Here is a 24,233-nt window from a genome sequence, read left to right on the forward strand (position 1 = left end):
TGTATTTAACATATGTGTCTGAGGAGTCTGTAAAAGTGAGACCAGAAACTTCAACAGCGTATAAGAAACCCAAATATAAAATCTCAACCAGCAGAGATAAAACGTTGAAGTGACTGTCAGAATGTTTGTGTTTCTCCACCTGACACACCAAAGACGCACACTGCCTTTAATTATTTACCAGAAAGAAGAACAAATTTGAAAAGCTGGAAATACAAAAAGATCACCAAAAAGTAAGTTTAAGTGTAGCCAACAATCAAACTTACACAACCAATGATGTGATATACAACAAAAGATTTAGACTAAGTAAAGATAAAATCAATAATTCCAGGGATTTCCTAAAAAAATCAACAAAAACACCCAAATACAAACCAACTTTGTGCAAAGTGTTGTCAGAGACACGACGTTCAGAGTCTTTATTAAACTTCAGCAACACTTCAGCCTCAAAATTTCATCATTGACTCATCTAACTCTGTTTAGGGTGAGAATCAGGCCTGCTAATCTCTCAACTGCTGCAGAGCTGCTGCAGCTCCACAGCAGAACTAGATTTCTAGGTAAAATAACATAATAATCCTCCTTTATTGTAAAATCGTTATAACACACAGGTCTAACACTGTTTTCACAATAAATGTCTTAAGCACTGGAGTTAATGTAGAACTGCTAATTCACCCTTTAAAACGCTGAAGACTGACGTGCAGACTGGTGGACACACAGCAGACAATGAAACGGCAAAGACAGAGATTTAAGATGAACATTCACTTCATTAATTTGGAGATGAATGGACTTGTTTGCATTCATAATCACTCAGATGGTTTCATGATACGTTTAATCTGCAACATCTTGAGAAGCTGAAGTCGGCTTCTCATTCACCAGCTTCTCGTTCGAATTCTCCCATTCCACCTTTAATGAGCAGCAGTACAATCTGGTGCCTGAGCACCATTTAAGGTGGAACGGGACAATTTGAACAGAAGCTGGAGAATGAGAAGCGACTTCAGCCTCATAAAAAGTCGAACATTGAGAGACATTTTGCAAGAAACTCGCGGAAAAGCTGTAGCTGAGCTGAAGCTTAAAGCAGAGCAAAGTAAGTCTGCATTTGAATTTATATGTTTAGCCTGTACTAGCACATCAGTACATACTGAGACTTATTTACAGCCATGAGGGTAAAATGTTGTGGCTCCCAAGGAGTTAATTTTTATTGAAAGGACAAAATGGCTCTTCTTAACATTTGGACCCCTGAGCTCAGCTACTAGTAAAGGGTGATCCACGTGTGCCTGTTTGCTCGAACTGTCGCGGTTCAGTCAGGATTGCACAGCCGCCACCAGCCCCCGTTAACATTCCATGACAGTAATATATCTCATCTTCACTGGGGTTAATGTTTTGATTGTCAAGAACAGATGCGTGCTTTATCGGGAAACGCTGTCCTGGTGCTTGGAGTTTATGTTTGAGATAGGTGGTGATGTGACAACATTGTGGCTATGCTGCCACTGTGGTGCTGCAGAGCCTTGATTAACAAACAACCATTTACACCCAGAAGCCCATAACCTGATGATGTGGTACTGGTCAGAACGGACTGCGAGGCAGAGCATGAAAACGTCATTCACAGCTCGACCTCACAGGAAACAGTTTAAACAGAGCTCTGTTCACTTGGTCACTTCCTTTATTAACGGTTAAACTAGCCAGCAAGTGCAGCACTGGGGTGTTTTCACACAGAGACGCAGTAAGTCACTGTTTTAGTCTTTTACAGGTCAGAAATGTCTCAGAGTGTTTATGATGATCATCTCTGGATTGAGGAGCTGAACACAGAAGATTTAACAGAGATGGTTGTGGTTTATTATGAGAGTTTGGATGCTGTTAGAGGTCATGACCCCAACACAGAAACAGAGGATGCCAACATAAAGACAACCCTACGAACAAAGAAAAAAGGTAAGAAATCCTTTTATACCCATCATTTAGACGTAGTACAGTTCTCAAGCAGCATCACTGCACCACAACATACTAATTATCCAATTATTATACTGTATGAAACATTTTCAGTTCAGTGTTGTACTGCAGTTTCCTGTAGAGGACAATTAATGAGGTCTGTTTTATCTGCGTTCACCAACAAAAACCTTCTAAATAAGTGGTATGCAGCCCTCACACACATCTACTTTTAACAATAGAGTCATTACACATCAGCTTATCTATACACTGTAATTGTGTGGTGTAAAGCATGCTGCCACTGGACTCTGGAGCAGCGGAAATGTATTATTTGGAGTGATGAATCATGCTTCTCTGTCCGACAATCTGATGGATGATTCTGGGTTTGGCGAATGTCAGGAGAACGTTACCTGCCTGACTGCTTTGTGCCAACTGTAAAGTTTGGTGGAGGAGGGATAATGCAATTGGGTTGTTTCTCATGGCTTGGCCTAGATCCCTTAGTTCTAGTGATGGGAAACCTTAATGCTTCAACATATATACATTTTGGACAACTGCATGATTTCTACTATGTGGAAGCAGTTTGGGGAACACCCTTTTCTGCTCCAGCATGTATCCCAGTACACAAAACAAGCCCATAAAGGCCTGCTTGGGCACGTTTGGTGTGGAAGAACATGACTGGCCAGCACAGAGCCCTGACCTAATCCCCATCAAACACTTTTGGGATGAACTAGAACAGAGATTGTGAGCTAGGCCCTCACATCCAACACCAGTGTCTAACAAATAAATGCTATTCTGGATAAATAGGCAAAAAGACTGTGATGTCATAAAAGCTCCTGTAGGTGTAATGTGTACATGTCCCAACACTTTTGTGCACAGTGTAGCAACTGAGAGCTAATTTGTGAGCCCCAAACTTATGGCGATTTGCCTCTGATCTGGGGCTTTTCTCAGCGATCTCCAAATACTCTTGGCAAGTGGAAAATTCAGGGCTAAAATTGTGAAGGGCAGGGGTGTCCAATCTTATCCGCAAAGGGACTCTGTAGCTGTAGGTTTCGTTCTAACAAAGCAGGAGATCACATGATAATTTGTGGTTGAATGAGTTGTACTCTTGCTTGTTAGAGCTGAACACTTGCAGCCACAGTGGTCCCTTGTGGATAAGACTGGACACCCCTGGTTCAGAGTGAACATGGCATTAGATAACCCCTCACAGATTTAAGATTTTGATTGGTCAGTGAAAAATGTTTAATTTTGAATATGTCATATTTAGCAAGTGCATTTTTATATTTCCTTTTTGGTTTGTTTTAATGCTGTAAAATAGTGAAACACATTTAAAGTTTGTTTACAAAGTCAGCCAGCTTGCTCTTCGAATTGTCCCGCTCCAACTTAACGAGTGCAGTAGCTACATCCAGGTATCTGACCATTTAAGGTGGAACGGGGAAATTCGAGTAAGAAGATGACTTCATCTGATCGGATCCCCGTTTATACCATCACCATTTTTAGTCTTTCACATCAGTTGAGCAAACTAATCCGTTAAAATTTCTGCTGTACGGGTGAATCACCTCATTCTCCACCTTCACCTTCACTGCCTTCGGCTACAACGACAGAGGAGACAGTGCTGTGTATAAAGACTACATGACGCGGCAGAAGCCCTGGTTCTCTTTACAGAGCGTGTTTAAACCCCTCTCACCATGCCTGCTGTTCAGCAACTCCTCTCCGCACACGTGGTGTGAAGCTCACACGACGGTCCGTCTGTGTTTTTGGTCCCCACATTCATGTAACGACCAACTGTTCCGGGCCCTAGTTCAAGAGAGTTCAAGAGAAGCACAGAGTTCAAGAGAAGTGGTGTCTATCCCGTTAGATCACACGGCACTGGGAAACGCTAGGGGGTGCCATGAATCTACAGAAGACAGATAATGGCTGACTGTGTGTGTGTGTGTGTGTGTACAGCACCGCATCTTGGAGGCTTGTGACAGCATAAAAAATGAAATAAAATAAAACGGTGTCCTATGACTTTTGACTCACCCTGTACACATATATACATACCCACGTCCACCGCTCTCACGTTTCCAGCTGTTGGTCTCTCTCTTCTAGTTGAGCCCCTCACCTCAGTTAATACAGGCATAAAAGAGGTGGTTGGCGCCCCCGTGTGGTTCCAACATAAAAGCCAGTATCTGCCCTTTGCTTATAACCTTTCCTGAGTATGGATGAGTGTGTGAGTGAAGGAGCTGTAAGTCAGATCCATGAGGTACTTTGCATCTAAAAACTCTTTGAGACCACCCACACTGTGTCTTGTCTTCTAGTCTTGGTAAGGAGCAAAGAACCTCCCACCTAGTGTGCAAATGGTGTGTGGGGAAGGGTTAGCAATGCGAATGCTATGAGGTGGGGAAAGATTTTTTATTTTTTGAGGTTATGAAGGTATAGTCCCCCTTTTAACCCACAGCTGAATGTGAAACATCAAACTAACATCATAGCTTTTAGTATTTTAATGCTAAGTAAGTAAATCGAGGTTAGAACCTAAACATTAAAAGCATAAAAAACTCCAGCTCCACTTCATCCTCACTGGACACGCATTGTAACTGCAATTAAAGTCATGTGAAAAAGTTAAGAGGTGGTCAGATCAGTTAGGAGGTGACCCTTAATTAAGACAATAATAAACACAAAGACAGGTCCAGGTAACATGTTTTAGGCTTGTCACTCAGAGCATTCCATGAGGATGCCCAACTCCCTGGACCAAGGCCACATCCATAGAGTAACCCCTGAGGCTATAGAGCTGTTCTCCTTCATCTCTGAGCCCCTTTACATCCATAGCCTGCAGGAGAAGCCACACCGTCTCTTCAACTGTGACGAGACATGGTTTGGGGACAAGCCAAGGAGCACAGTGTGGGTTCTTTGCACCAATGAAAAAGCATATTTACTGGCAGCAAGGGAGCACATCACTGTGCACTGCTGTGTGAGTGCAGTGTGAGTGAGCATCCCTCCATTCATTAATTAGACCTGGTGCACTATATGGAGTATCTGAAAAGGGCTGCATGGAGGCAGAACCCGTTCTGCAGTGGCCACTGTTAAACATGTCCGTGCAGAGAGGCCCCTGGTGGTGGTCATTGTCATGTGTCTGCACACACAAAGCACATGCCTGCAACTCCTGGACATCCGTATCTTCTGCACCATGTCATTACACTGCATGGGTTTAGTGCAGAAGGACATAGTGGTTGGAAAGAACCAGGTCTCACAGGATCTGAAGTGCTGTTACCCAAAGGCCACATCTGAGAACATGCAGGGTGGGTTCTGGAAAGCTGGTATCTTCCCCTTTTTGCCAGCAGGCAAGCTGACTAAACCCAGCTGATTAAAGTTGCTTCAAAACGTGCTGCAGCCACCATGGTGGATACCTCAGTGACCACATTAACCGTCACCTCAGCTGTCACCATGGGGGGAAATTTCAGCGACCACTCAATCCACCACATCAGTGGTGTTTCACAACCCTGATCCTGGGGGCCCACTGCCCTACACTTTCAGTGTTTATCTGCTCACAACAAATCTTTTCCAACTAATCAGTCAATTAACAGCCCATTATGAGTTAAAGTAGCTGTGTAAAAGCAGTACAAACACTAAAATGTGCAGGGCAGTGGGCCACCATGACCAGGGTTGAGAAACACTGGTTTAGGTTGAGTTAAGTGCTGATAGCATGGGTCGTAGAGCAGTGAAGCTCAAACTGGTTCTCACTGCTCACCAGACAGTTCACAGTTTTGCTCTATTTCTATGTGTTGCAAGTTAGGTTGGAGCAAAAGTGCAGAACATGTGGGAGGCTGTGAGGACTGGACGGAGAACTATCATTGCCTATAAAGAAAAATAAAACGGTCAGTTTTATTTTCCCAGAATATAAATCAGCTATTTTCAAAATCAGTATATCAAGTCTTACCCTTTTTCACGTAACCCCTTTCACTTTAGCTCATAGCTGCTCTCTAAAACCCACACAAATGAGTGTCAATTAGACAATTATACATTACAAGGAATGACAATCAAGAGTCCTTTTAGTACTTAATTCACAAAAACTCAAAATCAACATAATTTGTCACTATCCCTTCCTTTAGATTATGAACTTGGCTAATGCTTGAAACAGAGGTGGGAACAAGTCACTAAGTCTTTACATTTAAGGTATTTGGCTGATGTTCTTATCCAGAGCAACCTACAATTTGATTATTTTTACACAGGTAGGCAGAGGTAGTGTTAGGAGTCTTGCCCAAGGACTCTTCTTGGTATAGTGTAGGGTGTTTGGCAAGGTGGGGGTTGAACCCCAGCCTACAGCACAGAAGGCAAAGATGTTACCCACTACACTATACCGACCACCAAGTCTTTACACTCAAGTCCCAAGTCAAGTCCTAAGTTAAGGCAGACAAGTCCCAAGTCAAGTTCTAAACTTCAGGTTCTAGTCAAATCATCAAATGTAACCCCATTGCAATATTAAACACCAAAAAGCAGTTGATGTAGTATATAAAATTAATAAAAATCATGACTGCTCAAAGTGCTTTAAACAATAAAATGCTCTATTAAAGAGTCATGCAGAGCGTTTATTTAAGAAATTGTTTCAAAGGGTCTTTTTCAAAGGACATCAACACGACCCTTCTAACTGAAATCATCTTATCTCTCTCTCACTTTTCTGTCTCAGAAATATACCCAACAAATTCTACCACTAATCCTGTCTACATCTGAAAAGGATCAAATTTGCACAATGGGGCCACAGTACGATTTCACAAGGACTGAACACACAGTCCAGTGGAGCAATGCAAGCAGCCACTGCTAATACACTTACATAAACTCTGGCAAAACATGGAAAAGCGCAGCCACAACAAACAAGCCGGTATTACTGTTACAGTAATGAAAATTGAAAATAAAATGCAATGTTTAAACTCAAATTCAGCAGGATTTACCTCTCCACCCACGTCAGAGAAAATGCTGGACCCAAAGCAGCCGCTTTCAGGTAGACTGGATCTGAAAATGGGGCCGTGCTTCAGACTTGTGCTTGGGCCATTTTGACACTGACGAAGATTCCAAGAAATCTTTTCTTAAGGGAAGCCTGGAGACTTCTGACAAGGCCAACTTTGTGGCTTCAGCACACCGAAAGCTTTTTTATGTCTGTCACTAGTGATGCAGTGCAATTTCTGTCTAATTTCATACTCATTACACGTGGCCTCAAATTGTTCTTAGATTCTTTCGGCTTTTGTGCGTTTTCCTCCAAAGCAAGTCACAGGCTAAGAGATTGGACTTCAATTGTAAGGTCTCTTCTTCTTATGCCATATAGTGTCCAGTAACACCAAGGAACCGTCTCATCTTCCAGTCTGACCAACTGTCTGCTGTTACTGAAATGTGCTCTGCTTTGTTTTCAGCATTGAGAGTGTCTCAGGACTAAGGACTTCTACTTTTGATGTTAATGTTCGGCAACATACTGGGCTGTGTTTGCTGTCAACCACTGACAGAGGATCACAGGCCCTCCTTTCCAGCAGAATCCGACTCCCCCTCGCGTACACGCACATCACGCAGGCATATGGATGATACAAATTAGACTTGATTTGGGCTATTTACACATAAAAACAACCGAAGTCACTATCTGTACCATTCATATGCCTGTGTGGTGAGTACAGTCCTCAAAGCACGAGTTGTGTGTACGACAGGTATTGTAAAAGTACAATACACTGTGCAACTGTGGGCGGACCCCAAGAGCCAAACCTCGTGTAACACTGCTTTAAATATCAAAAAACTGAACATTATGATGGACTTCCTGTTCACCATCTCCAACCAAGAAAAGTGCATGGAACATAAAGTCTGTAACTTCATGTCAGACTAATAAGTGAATTTGAATGTGATGCTGCACGTTTCAAGAAAGCTGGGATGGGGGCGTGTTTACCACTGTGTTGCATCACCTCTTCTTTTAAAATTCAAGATTCAAGAGTTTTATTGTCATATGCCCAGCAGAAACATGCAGTTACACTGTACAATGAAATACTTTGCTGTTCCTCCATTTACCAATAAAATTTAAGAAAAAATAAGATAGTATATGAATATATTAAATACCCTGAATAAGTAGAAATACACTAAAGTACTACAGTAAAAAAGTACAGTTATATGTGTTACAGTTATGTGTCTGCTTTGTCACATTTTCCATTTCATAATGCACTAGATGTTTTCAATAGTGGGCAAGTCTGGTCTGGACTGCAGGCAGGCCAGTTTACTGCCTGGAGTGTTTTACTGTAGAGCTTTGTAGACGCTTTTGTAATATGTGTACATTTAGTTTTGGCATTTTTCTGCTTGAAATAAGCAACACCTTCCCTGAAAAAGACGTCATCTGGAAGGCAGCATATGTTGCTCCAAAACCTGAATGTGTCATTCAGCATTAACAGTGACTTCACAGATGTGCAGGTCATCCATGCTATGTGTGCAAATGCACCCCCACACCATCATGGATGCTGACTTTTGATCTGTGCACTTCTGACAACCCAGATCGTCCCTCTTCCTTTTAGCAAGCAAGCAAGCAAAATTTATTTATATAGCGCTTTTTACAACAGGTGTTGTCACAAAGCAGCTTTACAGAACAATCAGTATTACAGAGAGAAGAGAAAAGAAGAAAGAAAATCCGGGTCCAAGCCCCCATGAGCAAGCCAGCGGCGACAGTGGCAAGGAAAATCTCCCTAAAAGAGGAAGAAACCTTGAGAGGAACCAAGACTCAGAAGGGGAACCCATCCTCCTATGGTCGACACCGGACAGCAAACATTATTAGTATGAAGTATTATAGTAAAGTGGGAAAAGAAAGAGAGAGATCTGAGGGTGAGGACCGCACAGCGCTGTACAGCAAGAAGCTCAGTGGTGGTCAAACCGGTCCAGAAGGCTGGTGAGCAGCGGCACCAATCAAGGCAGTAGAGGCAACAGCATCAGGCGCACAGGATGGGCAGCTGATCAGCTCGGCAGAGAAAGGAGAAGAAAAAACAGAGTTAGTACTGTAAAGAGTGGCTGACCACAGATTACAGTAAAACAGAGCAGTGTAGACTCCAGCAGGTCTAGACCTGACAGGGAAGACTAGTCACCAAATGCTTGACTGTACAAATAAGTTTTTAGCCTAGACTTAAAGATTGGGGCTGTGTCTGATTCCCGAACATTGGCAGGAAGATTATTCCAGAGCTGGGGGGCTTTGTATGAGAAAGCTCTCCCCCCTGATGTAGCTTTATTTATTCTAGGTACCAGTAGTAAGCCAGCACCTTGTGATCTAAGTAGGCGTGATGGTTCATAGTAGGAGAGGAGCTCACTCAGGTACTGAGGGGCGAGCCCGTTTAGAGCTTTATAAGTCAGTAATAGAATTTTATAATCAATGCGAAATTTAACTGGTAACCAGTGCAGGGCTGATAAAACTGGACTAATATGGTCAAACTTCCTAGTTCTTGTGAGGACTCTGGCTGCAGCGTTCTGGACTAGCTGAAGCTTGTTAAGGCTTTTGCTGTGACATCCAGACAGCAGGGCATTACAATAATCTAGCCTTGAAGTGATAAATGCATGAACTAGCTTTTCTGCATCCTGTAGAGATAATGAATTTCTTAATTTAGCGATATTGTGGAGATGCAGGAAAGCTGTTCTAGTGATATTAGATATATGTGTGTCGAAGGAGAGATCAGCGTCTATCATGACACCAAGATTTTTAACAGATAGGCTTGATGAAACTGAGAGATTGTTAAGTTTTAGTGTTGAGTTAGACAGTCTGTGTCTGGCTAATTTTGGACCAAGAAGCAGGACCTCTGTTTTATCTGAGTTAAGTAACAGAAAATTATTTGACATCCAATCTTTTATGTCTTTTACACAGTCCTCAATCTTGGCAAGTTTAATTTTATCATCCGGTTTACTTGATATATATAACTGGGTGTCATCTGCATAACAGTGGAAATTTATGCCGTGTTTACTGATAATGGTGCCTAGTGGTAGCATATATATTGTAAATAATATAGGTCCTAAAACAGAACCTTGTGGAACACCATAAATTACTTTTGCACGAACAGATGATTCACCCTTTACATTAACAAACTGATATCGATCGGTGAGGTAGGCCTGAACCAGGAAAGAGCTGTTCCTGTTACCCCTACAAGGTTTTCTAGTCTATCTAGTAGGATAGCGTGGTCTATTGTGTCGAATGCTGCACTAAGGTCAAGGAGTACTAACAACGACACGTTTCCTTGGTCCGTGAATAATAGAAGATCATTTATAATTTTTACTAATGCTGTTTCTGTACTATGATGTGCCTAAAACCAGACTGAAATTTTTCGTGTAGATTATTCCTATGCAAATAAGGGCTTAATTGTTTTGCTACCACTTTTTCCAGGATCTTAGATATGAAGGGGAGATTTGAGATGGGTCTATAATTTGATAGTTCACAGGGATCGAGGTTAGCTTTCTTAATCAGCGGTCTAATTACTGCAAGTTTAAAAGTTTTTGGGATATATCCGAGGCTAAGAGAGGAGTTATTATTGACAGAATAGGCTTAGTTATTTCTGGTAAGATTTCCTTGAGTAGACCTGTAGGGATCGGGTCCAGAATACAGGTCGATGGTTTTGCAGAAGAGACTATTTTGATTAGTTCATTTTCTTGGAGTAATGTAAACGATTCCAGCCTATCTGGAGTGACTCTAATATTCTCAGGGTCTAGACTGGAATTATAAGCCACCAGGTTTGTGGAGTTTAACTGTGTGTTCAGAATTGTCTGTCTAATTTTTTCAATTTTATCACTAAAGAAATTCAGAAAATCATTGCTGCTATAGGCTGATGGCATCTGGGGTTCAGTGACTCTTTTGTTCTCTGTCAGTTTAGAAATTGTGCTAAATAGTAATCTGGGATTGTTCTTATTGTTTTCTATGAGAGAGGAGAGATAGGCTGAACGTGCTGCAGTAAGAGCTCTTCTATAGTCTATAAGGCTCTCCTTCCAGGCGGACTGGAACACTTCTAATTTAGTCAGACGCCATTTTCGCTCTAGTTGCCTGGCTGTCGAGTGTCGAGTTCGAGTGTGATCATTATACCACGGGCGAGTTTTTTCTGCCGTACTATTTTGCTTTTTAATGGAGCTACACTGTCTAACGTAGATCGAAGAGTATCCTCTAAGAATTTGGTCATAGTATCTAACTCAGTAGGATCGGATGGACAGCTGACTGAAGTTGATAACTGCGGGAGGTTTCTGATAAAGCTGCCAGCTGTGGAGGAAGTTATAGTCCTCTTAACCTGATAGCATAGTGATGAGCGCATATTACCACTAAACTGGATTTTGTATGAGATTAAGTAATGGTCTGAGACGGCTGTGCTCTGGGGGAGAATGGCTAAGTTATCTATGTCTACACCAAAGGTCAGTATTAAGTCTAGAGTGTGGTTGAGGTGGTGTGTGGGCCCTTTTATAATTTGGGTGAATCCCATGGAGTCTATGATAGATATGAATGTCTTACTTAATATGTTGTGAGGGTTGTCGATGCGGATATTAAAATCTCCGACAATTAATATTTTATTTGAAAACGTTATTAGACTTGATAGAAACTCAGAGAATTCCTGTAAGAACTGAGAATACGGACCGGGTGGCCTGTAAATTGTGATTAATAGAAATGAATGTTTATTTGTTCCTTGCTCAAGTATATTGAGTACAAGAACTTCAAAAGAAGAAAATGTAGGTCCTGCTTTCTGGTTCACGCCTAAAGCTTTAGCATGGATGGTTGCTATACCTCCACCCCGACCGCTTAAACGAGGGCTGTGTGCATAGCTTGTAGCCTGCGGGAGTGGCTTCATTTAGACTAAGGTACTCATCGGGTCTAATCCACGTTTCTGTGAGGCACAGAGCATCAAAACCATGATCTGTAATAATTTCATTTACAATGATGGCTTTAGATGCCAGGGATCTAATATTAAGCAGGCCTAGTTTAGACCAAAGGTGCGGTCGTTGTAAACCAGTGTAACTGGTCTGATATGAATGAGGTTACTAAGGCAAATGCTTCGAGGCTTTTTGATGTGTTGTTTTATTCGGGGAACAGACACAGTCTCAATTGTATTTACACAATAAGCATTTGTAGAAGTGCTAGCAATCGGCTTATTTCTAGCAGTAACACTAGCATGGTGAGCAGTAACATTTCTATTTTTGCCGCTACTTATGTGGCCGCTTTGAAGTCAGCGGATGGCTCTCTCGATGTTCCGTGAGAGGACGATGGACCCCAGAGGACTAGGTGAAGCCCATCCCTCCGGTAGAGCGCTGGCTGCTCCCAAAACGAAGACCAGTTGTCCACGTAGCCCAACCCGTTGCAGGCGCACCAGCCGCGGAGCCAGGACTGCAGCGCGAAGAGCCTGCTGAACCGCTCGGATCCCCGCCGGTATGTGGGAAGAGGGCCGGAGATGACGATCCTAGTGTCCGTCTTCTTCCTGGCGGTGTCCAGTAGCGTCTGGTAGTGCTCCTTCAGGACCTCGCTGCGCCGGTCGGAGATGTCGTTGGTCCCGACGTGGATAACCACGGTCCCGAAGGCGTCGCGTCTGCGGAGGGCTGAGGGGAGCCGCTTGGCGATATCTAGAACCCGTGCACCTGGAAAACAGGAGACAGTGGCGCGGCTGTTTACACCTCTTACTCTAACATGGCGGACAATAGAGCTACCAATAACATAAACCGAGTCCTGTGCGGAGCGCCGAGGCGCTGGGGCGGGCAACGGGGCCCGAGGCGTAGGTGAAGGCGTAGGCGGTGGGCTGAGGGCGGCGAAACGGTTGCAGGAGGTGAAGACCGGCTGGGGTGGCGGTGAAGGTCTGGAAGGCCGTCTGCGGCGCTGGCGTTCCCAGGGACCAGGTGCGGCTGGGGCTGGCGTGAGAACGGCGTCTCCCGGTGTACGAAGAGACAAGGCTGGCGCGACCACCGAGGGGGAAACTTCCCGGGAGGCTTCGAGCTGCAACTTCCGCTGAAGGAGCTCGTCCTGCCTCTTCAGGAGGGGCGTGATGTGACGGTCCAAACGGGCCAACTCAGCGCTCAGGGCCTGGAGAGCTCGGTCCTGGGAAGACATGTTGAAACCTGTGTAAGAGAAGAAATAGAAAGAGAGAGGGAGAAAACAAAAAGAGGGAAAAGGCGTGAGGGGTTAGCGGTCTGAAAGTGTTAATTATTGAAGTGAAAGTTGAACGCTGCTCAATCTGAAGTTCTAAGCTGTGGTGCTCTCTGTCGCTCGCAGTGACGTGCTCTCTGTCGCTCGCAGTGACGTGCTCTCTGTCGCTCCTGCTCTCTGTCGGTCTCTCTATATCTTTTAGCACAGAGGACACGTCCATTATTTCCAAAAAAATTTAGATTCGACCGTAGGGCAGTTTTCCACTTCACTTCAGTTGATCTTGAACGATCTTGAGGTCAGAGAAGGTGGCAGTGTTTTTAGAGTTGGACTTTTGTTGATGCAGCAACAAACTGTGTTCACAGACACTGGTTTTCTGAAGCGTTCCTGAGCCCATGCAGTAAGTTCTACTACAGAACTGTGTTTGGTTTAATGCAGTGCTGCCTGAGGGCCCAAAGATCACAAACAGGAGTGTAAGATGTTGGACACCACTGGCACTATTAGAACTCAAGAAGCTTTTGGAGCTATGTATCAATGACACTGTGTCCTTTCCTATTTTGAAGCAGTTTTAACTCATGGTGTAGCTTCAGATATAGCAGGCAGAAATGGAAAAAATCAGAGGTTTGATAAAAATGTAGGACCTGTTCAATTGCATGTTAACACAAATAGCTAATCAGCCAATCACATGGCCGCAACTCAGCGCATTAAGGTGTGTAGCGGTGGTCAAGACAACTTGTTGAACTGCAAACCGAGCACCAGAATGGGGAAGAAAGGTGATTTAAGTGACTTTGAACGTGGCATGGTTGGCATGGCATTAAGTCAGTTCTGGAGGCTGAAGGGAGTCCAACCTTTTACTGGCAAGGTGTACCTAATAAAGTGGCTGGTGAGTGTACATAAAAGCCTGCAAAAAAACTGACTGAAACATTTTGGCAGGAAAGGTAGATGCTCCTATAAACTAACATGTTGTGGGCATTTATTAAACATGATACTAACTGACTTAAAGCATTATGGGAAAAGTATTTATAGCCGTTTAATATCTCAGCTCAGCCTCCAGCTGTCATCCTTTAACATCCAGATGGGTCACAGTTTAAAAATGAATAACAAAAACACAAATTGGAGTTTGGAGAATTTGCTGGAATGTTTTTCATAGAAACCCAAGGCACTGTACAGGGTCCATATGAGAAAAAGGAAAAGAGAGATTTGTGTCTCTTACTGTAATGGTGACGCTTTAATCAGTACATAAACAGTGATTATCAGTTATGACTAAAGCTCATGTATCTCTGTGTGTTTAGAGAGTCACACTGCAGACAGCAGATTCTACAGACTGACTGCATTGTGTCTGGGGCTGCTGTGTGTCCTCCTGCTGACGGCCACCATAGCACTGTGGATCAAACTTTACAGCTTAATGACGTCAAAAGAGCAGTTACAGACTAACCTGACCACAGAGAGAGACCAGGTACAGACCATTTATGCCAACCTGACCATAGAGAGACACCAGTTACAGACAGAGAGAGATGCATTACAGAAGAGGATGTCTGAGCTGGGTAAGTGATATAAACTCTTTAAATAAGACCATTTTAAATCTTCCACTGCTTTTTTTAATCTGCATAATTCAGTCATTAAGATGTAAACAAATTCATTGAAAGTGGTGTGAAGTTTGATGTGCTGCTCTAGAGAAACTACTCAAGTCAATGATGGAGATGGGAATCAGATATCTGAAGCAATCAATGCATCTGTGACAGAGCGGAGGGGTAAATTAAGTAGCACGACTACGCCACCTAGGGGAATTTCACCCCTAGGAAATATACCTGGGACATAAGCCCAAGGCAGAAGGACACGCTGGTTCGACACACTTGGACAGAGACGTAATGCCAATGTTCTTTCAAAGTTTATTAAGGATTATTTAAAATCTCCCTCCCAAGACAGGTCAGGACACAAGCCCCCTACTGGACCCCGGCACAATAAAAGAAACACAAACACAATTAAATTTAATATCCTATGGATCCATATACAATTTCATAAAATTCTTGTGGCAAAAGGAACAGGACTGAGGGGCTCACCACAGCAGAGGAAAATATGAGAGTAGGGGGGGGGGCACCTACACTACACACCACAGGTGATCACACTACACACCTCAACGCCACACGAAGTGCTCTATGCTACAGGGAAGGTGAAAAAGGGACTCCGCCACCCAGATCAGTCTGCCTCCCGCTTTGGCCCACTGCTCCTGTCCAGCCAGAAGAAAGAACAAAAAATATTTACACCGGGGGTTGAGGGGGAAGGCTAATAGCATTGGCTAGTATAAGTGCCACTGTCCTTACCCCCTCATACAACACCGTCCAATAACTCTCATAAAACACACACACACACACACACACACACACACACACACACACACACACACACACACACACAGGTTTAACAGCACTGGCACAACACAAAAGCAATTATAACAAGTCAACACTACAGCCCGAGAGCCAAATTAGAACAAAGTAAAAATCACAGAGAAACAACTTAGAAAAGGAAAATACTACTAAACAAACATAAAAAAAAACAAAATTAAAGAAACAAAAACAGTCCTAAGCCAACCCATGACAATACAGCAGGAATCTGAATCCCAAACGTAAACTCCAGACAAAACAGCAGCACCACAGAGAGCTGGAGACACCAGCAAACAGTTCTGGCCAGAAGACCTGCAAAACACACAACAGCAGCTAAAATGGTCAATGCAAGATACTGTCCAGCTTACAAATTAACAGGGTGTATACCTACCAGCATACAGCACAGCAGTCTCCCCCGCAGGGAGGATAGGAACACAGGCCCCCCAGCCACAGCAAGTAGTAGCCACAGCGGCGCAGCACAGCCCTTATTCTCACTTAACTGAAAGTGAAACTGCCCCGGCAAAGCCGCAGAGCACCAACACCGGCAAGAACACCGCGAGCCAACGACACCATAACAGACCGCGGAAGCGGATTAATAATTAAAACCCGCATTGGAAGCCTTCCATACAAAAACCCAAAACTACGGGTACCTTATATTCGTTGAAGAGTGAGCCAGAAAGGAGAATCAAATGCGTCCACGCCAAACACCGCCACGCCGGATGCCGTAGACACGGAAGTAAGATGCCCCGGAAGGGAGGGGAGGGGGGGACAACAGGTAGCACACCTACAGGCAGCGTTCTCCTGCCCAGATATAGTGTGCCAAGGACCCGCCCAACAATTTAAAGTGGGTGTTTGTTAAACAGGAGGTGTAACAATTTAACCACCTCCTGCTACAATCTACCCCACCATCTTGCATCGTCGCCCCGACGATGAACTAACCTAATGAAACTAGCACCAAGGTCTAAACAATACTGACTGTGCACTTAACACAGACTCTTGTAGTGCCTCTGCCCTATTGCCCTCAGTATGTACTGTACACGGAAGACGATGAATATTAGAGTGCTGACCAGCTGTAGAGCGAGCAGTACGGCGCAACGTCAGACTAGAACAAGGCTGGGACAAGGGAGAATCTAAGGGCTGAGGCCCCTCCTGCACAGCTGATGCCCCTAAAACCTGCTCCCCCCTACCGGTGACACTGTATAGAGCCCTGCAGAACTACTCGGAACAGTTACAACAGGTGGTATAGTCTCCGATACCAACAGCCATAGGTCACCATCACCGGAGGTGTCTGCTGCTGCCATCGGTACTGGTGGCGGGGAAGCCCTAGGAAGAGTAGTAGGAACCCCTTTCTGAATTTGAGGCTTCAGCATGTTACGATGAACATGCTTTACTTTACATAGATCATTGATGGGGCAATCATATAAACAGCTCCTTCACCAGAAGGGCTCTTAGCATCTGATGCACAACAGAACTCCACACATCCTGAATCTTATGGCGCCCCCGGGCACTATGGTCCCGGAGGTAAACCAACTGACCCTCGTGTAAGGGCACGTCCCGAATACGCTGGTCATACCTTTCCTTCCGGCGACCAGCAGCTACCAACAACCGCTCATGAGCCCCTTCGAATGCCAACTTAAGTCTGGCCTGATGCTCCAACACCCAATCCTGAATCCCCCCAGGCATAGGATCCTGCACCTGACCCAATAAAAAGTCTACAGGGAGCCTAGGTTCCTGGCCAAACATTAAAAAGTAAGGAGACTCGCCCATACCCTGATGAGGGGTAGTATTGTAACAGAAAACTACTTGTGGCAGGTGGGAAGCCCAGTCCTGCTTCCGAGAGGTTGGTAGGGTACGCAAAAGGTTATGCAGGGTTCTATTAAAACGCTCGCACTGCCCATTACCCGCAGGATGGTATGGGGTCGTCCGAGACCTTTCTACCCCATATAAACAACAGAGCTGATGAATTAAAGCACTTTCAAAGCTTCTACCTTGATCGGAATGGATCCGACTTGGGACACCAAACTTGTAAAACCATTCCATTAGCAGGACCTGTGCCACAGTGGAAGCTCGCTGATCACGAGTGGGGACTGCTACTGTGTATTTACTGAATACATCAGTCATTACCAGGACATTTTCCATCCCATTCCGTGATGGCTCCAACATAGTGAAATCTATGGCCAAGATTTCATTTGGCCTGGATGCCAACAAATGCCCCATAAAACTATGGGGTACCTGCCCTGAATCTTTAGCAACTTGGCACCGTTCGCACTCTTGGCACCACTGTTTGATGTCCGTAAACATCCCAGGCCAGTAACACCGCTGCCTTACCAACTCTGTAGTCCGCTCAATACCCTGGTGGCCGTGTTCCTGATGCAGGTGTTTCAATACCTCCTGCTTAAGAACCGCAGGCAAGATAAGTTGAAGATACTCCTCTCCTCCATCGGGATGAAACACCCGATGATACAACACCCCCTCTCTCTCCACCAACCGGCCCCACTGGCGCAACAGCGCCATTGCTGGTCTAGATACCTTACGCCTCTCGGTGGAGGAGGGCTGGACCTGCTTCCTCCAAAACACCAGAACCTCTTTGAGAAGAGGATCTGCGTCCTGCAAGGAACAAATGTCCTGGGAAGAACTACCTGGTAGCACAGAGACCAAAGCCTGAGTTGCCACCACCTCTGAATCCACCTGGGAGGCCTGTTGGACTAATGCCGGGACGGACGTACCTGGAAGAACATGTTCTGCCAAACTGGGGCCTGACAGATACTGACGGGACAGTGCATCTGCATTTTTATTACTACGGCCTGAACGATACTTGATCTCAAAGTCAAAAACCACAAGCTGCGCTGCCCATTGATGCTCTGTGGCTCCCAGTTTGGCGGACTGAAGGTAACTCAATGGGTTGTTGTCAGTGTATACCACACACTTCTGCCCCAAAAGGTACTTGCGGAATTTCTCTGTCATGGCCCACTTTAGCGCAAGAAATTCCAACTTCATAGAACTATAATTAACCATATTGCGCTCTGGGGGCCGAAGACCTCGGCTGGCATAAGCTACTGGACGAACCTGTCCGTCCTGCTCTTGGGAGAGCACAGTGCCAAGGCCACTATGGCTGGCATCAATTTCTAAAATAAAGGGCAATGAAAAGTCTGCAAAGGCCAACACCGGAGCAGAAACCAACTTTGCCTTCAAGGCCTCAAAACTTTGCTCGCACTGGGGAGTCCAGGCTGATCCCAGACCCTGTCTGGAACCCTTCTTAGACTCTGTACTCAGGAGTGCAGCCACCAGCTTATGCAGAGGGCCGGCCAGTTGAGTAAATCCCTCCACAAAGCGCCTATAGTAGCTGGCGAACCCTAAAAAGGAACGCAGCTCTGACACATTCCGAGGACGCTGCCACTGTGCTACCACCTCAACCTTAGCAGGGTCAGTAGAAACTCCTCTACTACAAATGACATGTCCCAAATAACCAACTTCCTGTTGGAAAAAGACACACTCCCCCAATTTTGCCTTTAAGCCTTCCTTTTGGAGGCGCCCCAGTACAACCTCCAATCGCTGCACATGTTGGGAAACAGAGGAAGAAAACACAATAATATCATCAAGGTAGAGAAGCCAGGACTGATACTGCTGGTCTCCGAACATCCATTGCATCAACCGTTGGAAAGTGCTTGGAGCATTGCACAGCCCAAAGGCCATCCGGTTCCACTCAAATAAGCCAAAAGGTGTACAAAAAGCGGTCTTAGGCTTATCCTGTTCTGCCACTGGAACCTGATTATTCCCACTGGCCAGATCTAAAGTAGAAAACCAGCGGGCTCCGGCAAGTGCATCCAGGCTTTCCTCGATGCGCGGAAAAGGGAAAGCATCCTTACGTGTCTTGCTATTAAGCAGTCGATAATCCACGCACATGCGCAAACTTCCATCCTTCTTTTTAACTAGGACAATGGGGGAAGCATAGGGACTACTGCTCTCCCTCACTACCCGAGCCTCAAGAAGCTGATCAATATGGGCCTTCACCAACTCATACTCTGATGGGGGAATGCGTCTATACCGCTGCCGCACTGGGACATCATCTAGCAGAGGAATCTCATGTTCAATGAGGTTCGTACACCCCAAGTCACCCTCATGAGCTGAAAAAACTGAGTGGTACTTCTGTAAGAGAGACCGAACCTCCTTTTGTTCTAGCTCGGTCAAAGCCGACAGGTCTACTGCCGCCATTCCATTCTGTACAGAGCTAGCAACTGTTTGGGAAGACACTGTGGCAGTCATGGGCCGGACCTCAGTAACACCAGAAGGTAGACTGACAACCTGAACACTGCTTAAAGAGCCAAGGCGAGTATGCGGATAGAGCAGGACTTCAGTGGTCCCTACATTAACTACCGGAACATAAACTGTGCCTCTAACAACATGGACAAGACAGGGAGAAGCCAACAGACCTGCAGGCAAGCCAACCTCAGAAGGCTCAAAGAGCGCAGAACGGCCAACCGATAGCTCTGGACAAGTGCTGGCAACCAACTTAATTACCCCACCAGGTATGCGCAACGCCCGGCTTCCCCGCACCTTTACATGCCCCATGGGGTCTCTGGGCACCTGGGCTGCAGACTGGTGGCAATGCTGTAAGGCCTGAATAACCGGAACAGGAGCCTGCACCACTGAGGGCACATTAAAAAAGGAAGGACCATGTGACCCAAACAGCTCCTGATAACACCGGCTAATAATATTTATCCCCAAAACACCTGGGACTACAGTAGAAGCACCAGGAGGATCTTTCACTACCAGGATCCCACAACGAGACATCACCTTACCGCACAGCATTACATCCAGTTCTAGATAACCTATATAGGGGATATCAAGCCCATTAGCGGCCCGAAGCTGTAACCAGTGACAGGACTGTAAATGGTCCTGACCCCAAGGTTCAAACTGCTGTATGAAGAAGCTCTCGGTTACTGTAGATACCATAGAACCAGTGTCCAGTAAGCAAGAAACAACAACCCCACCATTTAGCACATCAATGACTGGACAGGAAGACATCAGCCTAGATACAGTACCCACCGTTGAGCCTAAAGGCACCCCCTCTGAGCTGTGGCTCTGCAACTCAGCGGGCTTCAGTTTTCCATCTGCCGAGAAAAACGAGGTGGTCTAGCCACATTCTCTAGATGCCCTAGATGGAGGAAGAACACGTTCCCCATCACACTCCCGTGCAAAGTGACCCAGCTGTTGGCATCTCCGACATATTACATGCTCCCGATGAAAAGGGTAGCTAGACTGAGAGGACGTCTGCAAAGCCGCAACAGTGCTAGTTAACTGATTGAGCTGTTCTTGCTGCTGCTTCAAAAGATCCTTCAACTCTCCCAATTCTGATGGCTGAGAAGCATGTAGAGGAGCTGGGCGGGAACCTCCCTGCACACTATACTGCAAGCCATAAGCTGATGGTAGGGAAAAACTACGTCCCCTAGCACCCCCCGGCAGCCCCTCCCTCTCCCACCGGATGGCTTCCCCACAGGACCTCTAACAGCGTAGCATTAGGCTGCTGGCGGACAAACTGCTTTAACTCTCTACGAAGAGCACCATCTAAAACATGTTCCACAAACTGGTCTCGAAGCAAGACCCCTACATTAAGCAGTCCCTCCGGGGCATGCTGCTTTACCGGTTCCATTAAAGCCAGTAAAGCTAAAGAAAACTCCTGCAAGGTTTCCCCTTCCTGCTGGATACGTGAAAAAAATGCCTGCTGTAACGTCACATAAGACTGGGAACAACCATAGAGATCTTTTAAAATGGCTAAAATTTTAACTGGGTCCCCTCTCTCCACACTCGAGTGAAACTTTATTTCTTCCCTCGCTTCCCCTTCTAAATGGTCAAAAATAAAGAAAGCCTGATCTGATACAGAAAGATTACGGGCCCGCATACACACTTGTATCTCCTCAATCCATTCCACTACACTTATTCCAGACTTACCATTGAATAAGGGGCACTTCCGATCACGAGGCACTACCACAAGACGCTCTGTGACAGTACTAACACCAGCAGGCGAAGCATTACTTGCCGCGACAGGGGAAGCTGGGGTAGCCACACCAGACCCAGTCGAAACGGCAGCCCTTTCCTGAAGTAGCCTCTCATTATCAGCCTTAAGCTGCAACACTAAATCTCTAAGCTGCTGTATCTCCTCCTCCATCTCCGGGGGTGCTACACCAAACTCAAACAACCAATAAGGTTAAGAACCTATCCAATCCCTCAAGTAAATGCTGCTGTTTTGTCTCTAGTATACCTAATACACAATTTAATATTTAAACTAAAACACCACAAACACACATTGGACCTTACGTCTCTGATTCTCAAGTGAATCCTGCCGACTACGCCTAAATGTGACAGAGCGGAGGGGTAAATTAAGTAGCACGACTATTTCTCCCCTATGGAAATATACCTGGGACATAAGCCCAAGGCAGAAGGACACGCTGGTTCGACACACTTGGACAGAGACGTAATGCCAATGTTCTTTCAAAGTTTATTAAGGATTATTTAAAATCTCCCTCCCAAGACAGGTCAGGACACAAGCCCCCTACTGGACCCCGGCACAATAAAAGAAACACAAACACAATTAAATTTAATATCCTATGGATCCATATACAATTTCATAAAATTCTTGTGGCAAAAGGAACAGGACTGAGGGGCTCACCACAGCAGAGGAAAACACACACACACACACACACACAGGTTTAACAGCACTGGCACAACACAAAAGCAATTATAACAAGTCAACACTACAGCCCGAGAGCCAAATTAGAACAAAGTAAAAATCACAAGAAAAAGCAAATAAACAGACAGAGAAACAACTTAGAAAAGGAAAATACTACTAAACAAACATAAAATAAACCAAAATTAAAGAAACAAAAACAGTCCTAAGCCAACCCATGACAATACAGCAGGAATCTGAATCCCAAACGTAAACTCCAGACAAAACAGCAGCACCACAGAGAGCTGGAGACACCAGCAAACAGTTCTGGCCAGAAGACCTGCAAAACACACAACAGCAGCTAAAATGGTCAATGCAAGATACTGTCCAGCTTACAAATTAACAGGGTGTATACCTACCAGCATACAGCACAGCAGTCTCCCCCGCAGGGAGGATAGGAACACAGGCCCCCCAGCCACAGCAAGTAGTAGCCACAGCGGCGCAGCACAGCCCTTATTCTCACTTAACTGAAAGTAAAACTGCCCCGGCAAAGCCGCAGAGCACCAACACCGGCAAGAACACCGCGAGCCAACGACACTATAACAGACCGCGGAAGCGGATTAATAATTAAAACCCGCATTGGAAGCCTTCCATACAAAAACCCAAAACTACGGGTACCTTATACTCGTGGAAGAGTGAGCCAGAAAGGAGAATCAAATGCGTCCACGCCAAACACCGCCACGCCGGATGCCGTAGACATGGAAGTAAGATGCCCCGGAAGGGAGGGGAGGGGGGGACAACAGGTAGCACACCTACAGGCAGCGTTCTCCTGCCCAGATATAGTGTGCCAAGGACCCGCCCAACAATTTAAAGTGGGTGTTTGTTAAACAGGAGGTGTAACAATTTAACCACCTTCTGCTACACATCTAAAGCTACTCCCTTTGTTCCTGTCCCCTCCACTGTAGTGAGGTACGTTTCTATACTATGTACTATTATATTTCACTCTGACTGAATTTGTTCACATCTCAGTGATTGAATTTCGCTGAAAAATGGGTGGAAATCCCAGTTAACTGAGCGTGTTGTCCTCAAACTCTTATTATGAATGTGCTGGTGTGAACACGGCTCACATCTTACATTCTGACTGAACAGAGAAACACATTAACAACCCAGAATGGAGATACTTCAAATACAGTGTTTACTACATCTCTACTGAGACTAAAACCTGGAGTGAGAGCAGAGAGGACTGCAGAGAGAGAGGAGCAGACCTGCTGATCATCAACAGCAGAGAGGAACAGGTGAGAGAGAGAGAGAGAGAGAGAGAGAGAGAGAGAGAGAGAGAGAGAGAGAGAGAGAGAGAGAGAGAATGAAGTGCCTTTTAAAATTCTGCTCACTTTCCACCTGTAGAGTTTATTGTGCTTTCAGTCTAAACTTCTTTTAAATGATCACTCGAGCTTCAGACTGGGTTAGAACAGTTTACAGTAATTTATCTGCTTCCTGCTTAAACAACAGGGCTGATTCTAACTGAGGAAACATGTTACATGTTGTGTTCATGATCAGGTGAGTATGAAGAGTGTGTGTAGAGGGGTGCTGGGAATGAATAAGCAGTTATTACACAGTTATTACATTCAACAGGACATCATTGAGAAGTTTAGAAGAAAAGGTCAGAAGGCTTGGATTGGTCTGACATACAGTGAGACAGAGGGTGTCTGGAAATGGGTGGATGGCTCAGCACTGACCACTGAGTAAGAGACCACTGATCTGAACTCATGATGGAGTTACTGACTTTTACTACTCACTGATCTGATAAACACAGTGACACTCTGATTCTCTCTTTCAGGTTCTGGGGATCTAGAGAACCCAATGGTTATGGAAATGAAGACCTGATCCTGTTTACAGCTGGGCTGATTTTCCCTGTAATAAAACGTTTGTTTGGATCTGTGAGAAGAGAATATTTGAATAGCTGCATGTTAACAGTTGAAGCAGCAGTTATTTATGTATTTAATAACTGTCTGTCTACTAATAAGATTTGGCCTGTGTTCTGATTATACCTGTTTGTTTATTTATAGTAGTGTAAACAGGGATAATTCTGATGTTAAAACAAAGCCCAGCCTGTTTATGTAACGGGGAGCGAGGAGGCGAACGCACGTGCTGAGATAAGCGAGATTTATTATGGGCAAATCCAGGGTCATAGTCGTAAGGGTAC

General features: G+C 45.1%; 1 protein-coding gene across 1 annotated transcript; it reads left to right on the plus strand.

Annotated features, from left to right (window-relative positions):
* The first annotated feature begins 1,708 nt into the window (after positions 1–1,708).
* LOC119261979 (CD209 antigen-like protein E) lies at positions 1,709–24,233 on the plus strand. The gene is made up of 5 exons (XM_037532572.1): positions 1,709–1,920; positions 14,278–14,529; positions 23,180–23,325; positions 23,663–23,772; positions 23,868–24,233. Exons 1-5 carry the CDS (start codon positions 1,749–1,751, stop codon positions 24,070–24,072), a joined length of 885 nt encoding a protein of 294 aa, XP_037388469.1. The 5' UTR covers positions 1,709–1,748; the 3' UTR covers positions 24,073–24,233.

The sequence above is a fragment of the Pygocentrus nattereri genome, chromosome 22 (genome assembly GCF_015220715.1).
Source record: "Pygocentrus nattereri isolate fPygNat1 chromosome 22, fPygNat1.pri, whole genome shotgun sequence".
NCBI lineage: Eukaryota > Metazoa > Chordata > Actinopteri > Characiformes > Serrasalmidae > Pygocentrus > Pygocentrus nattereri.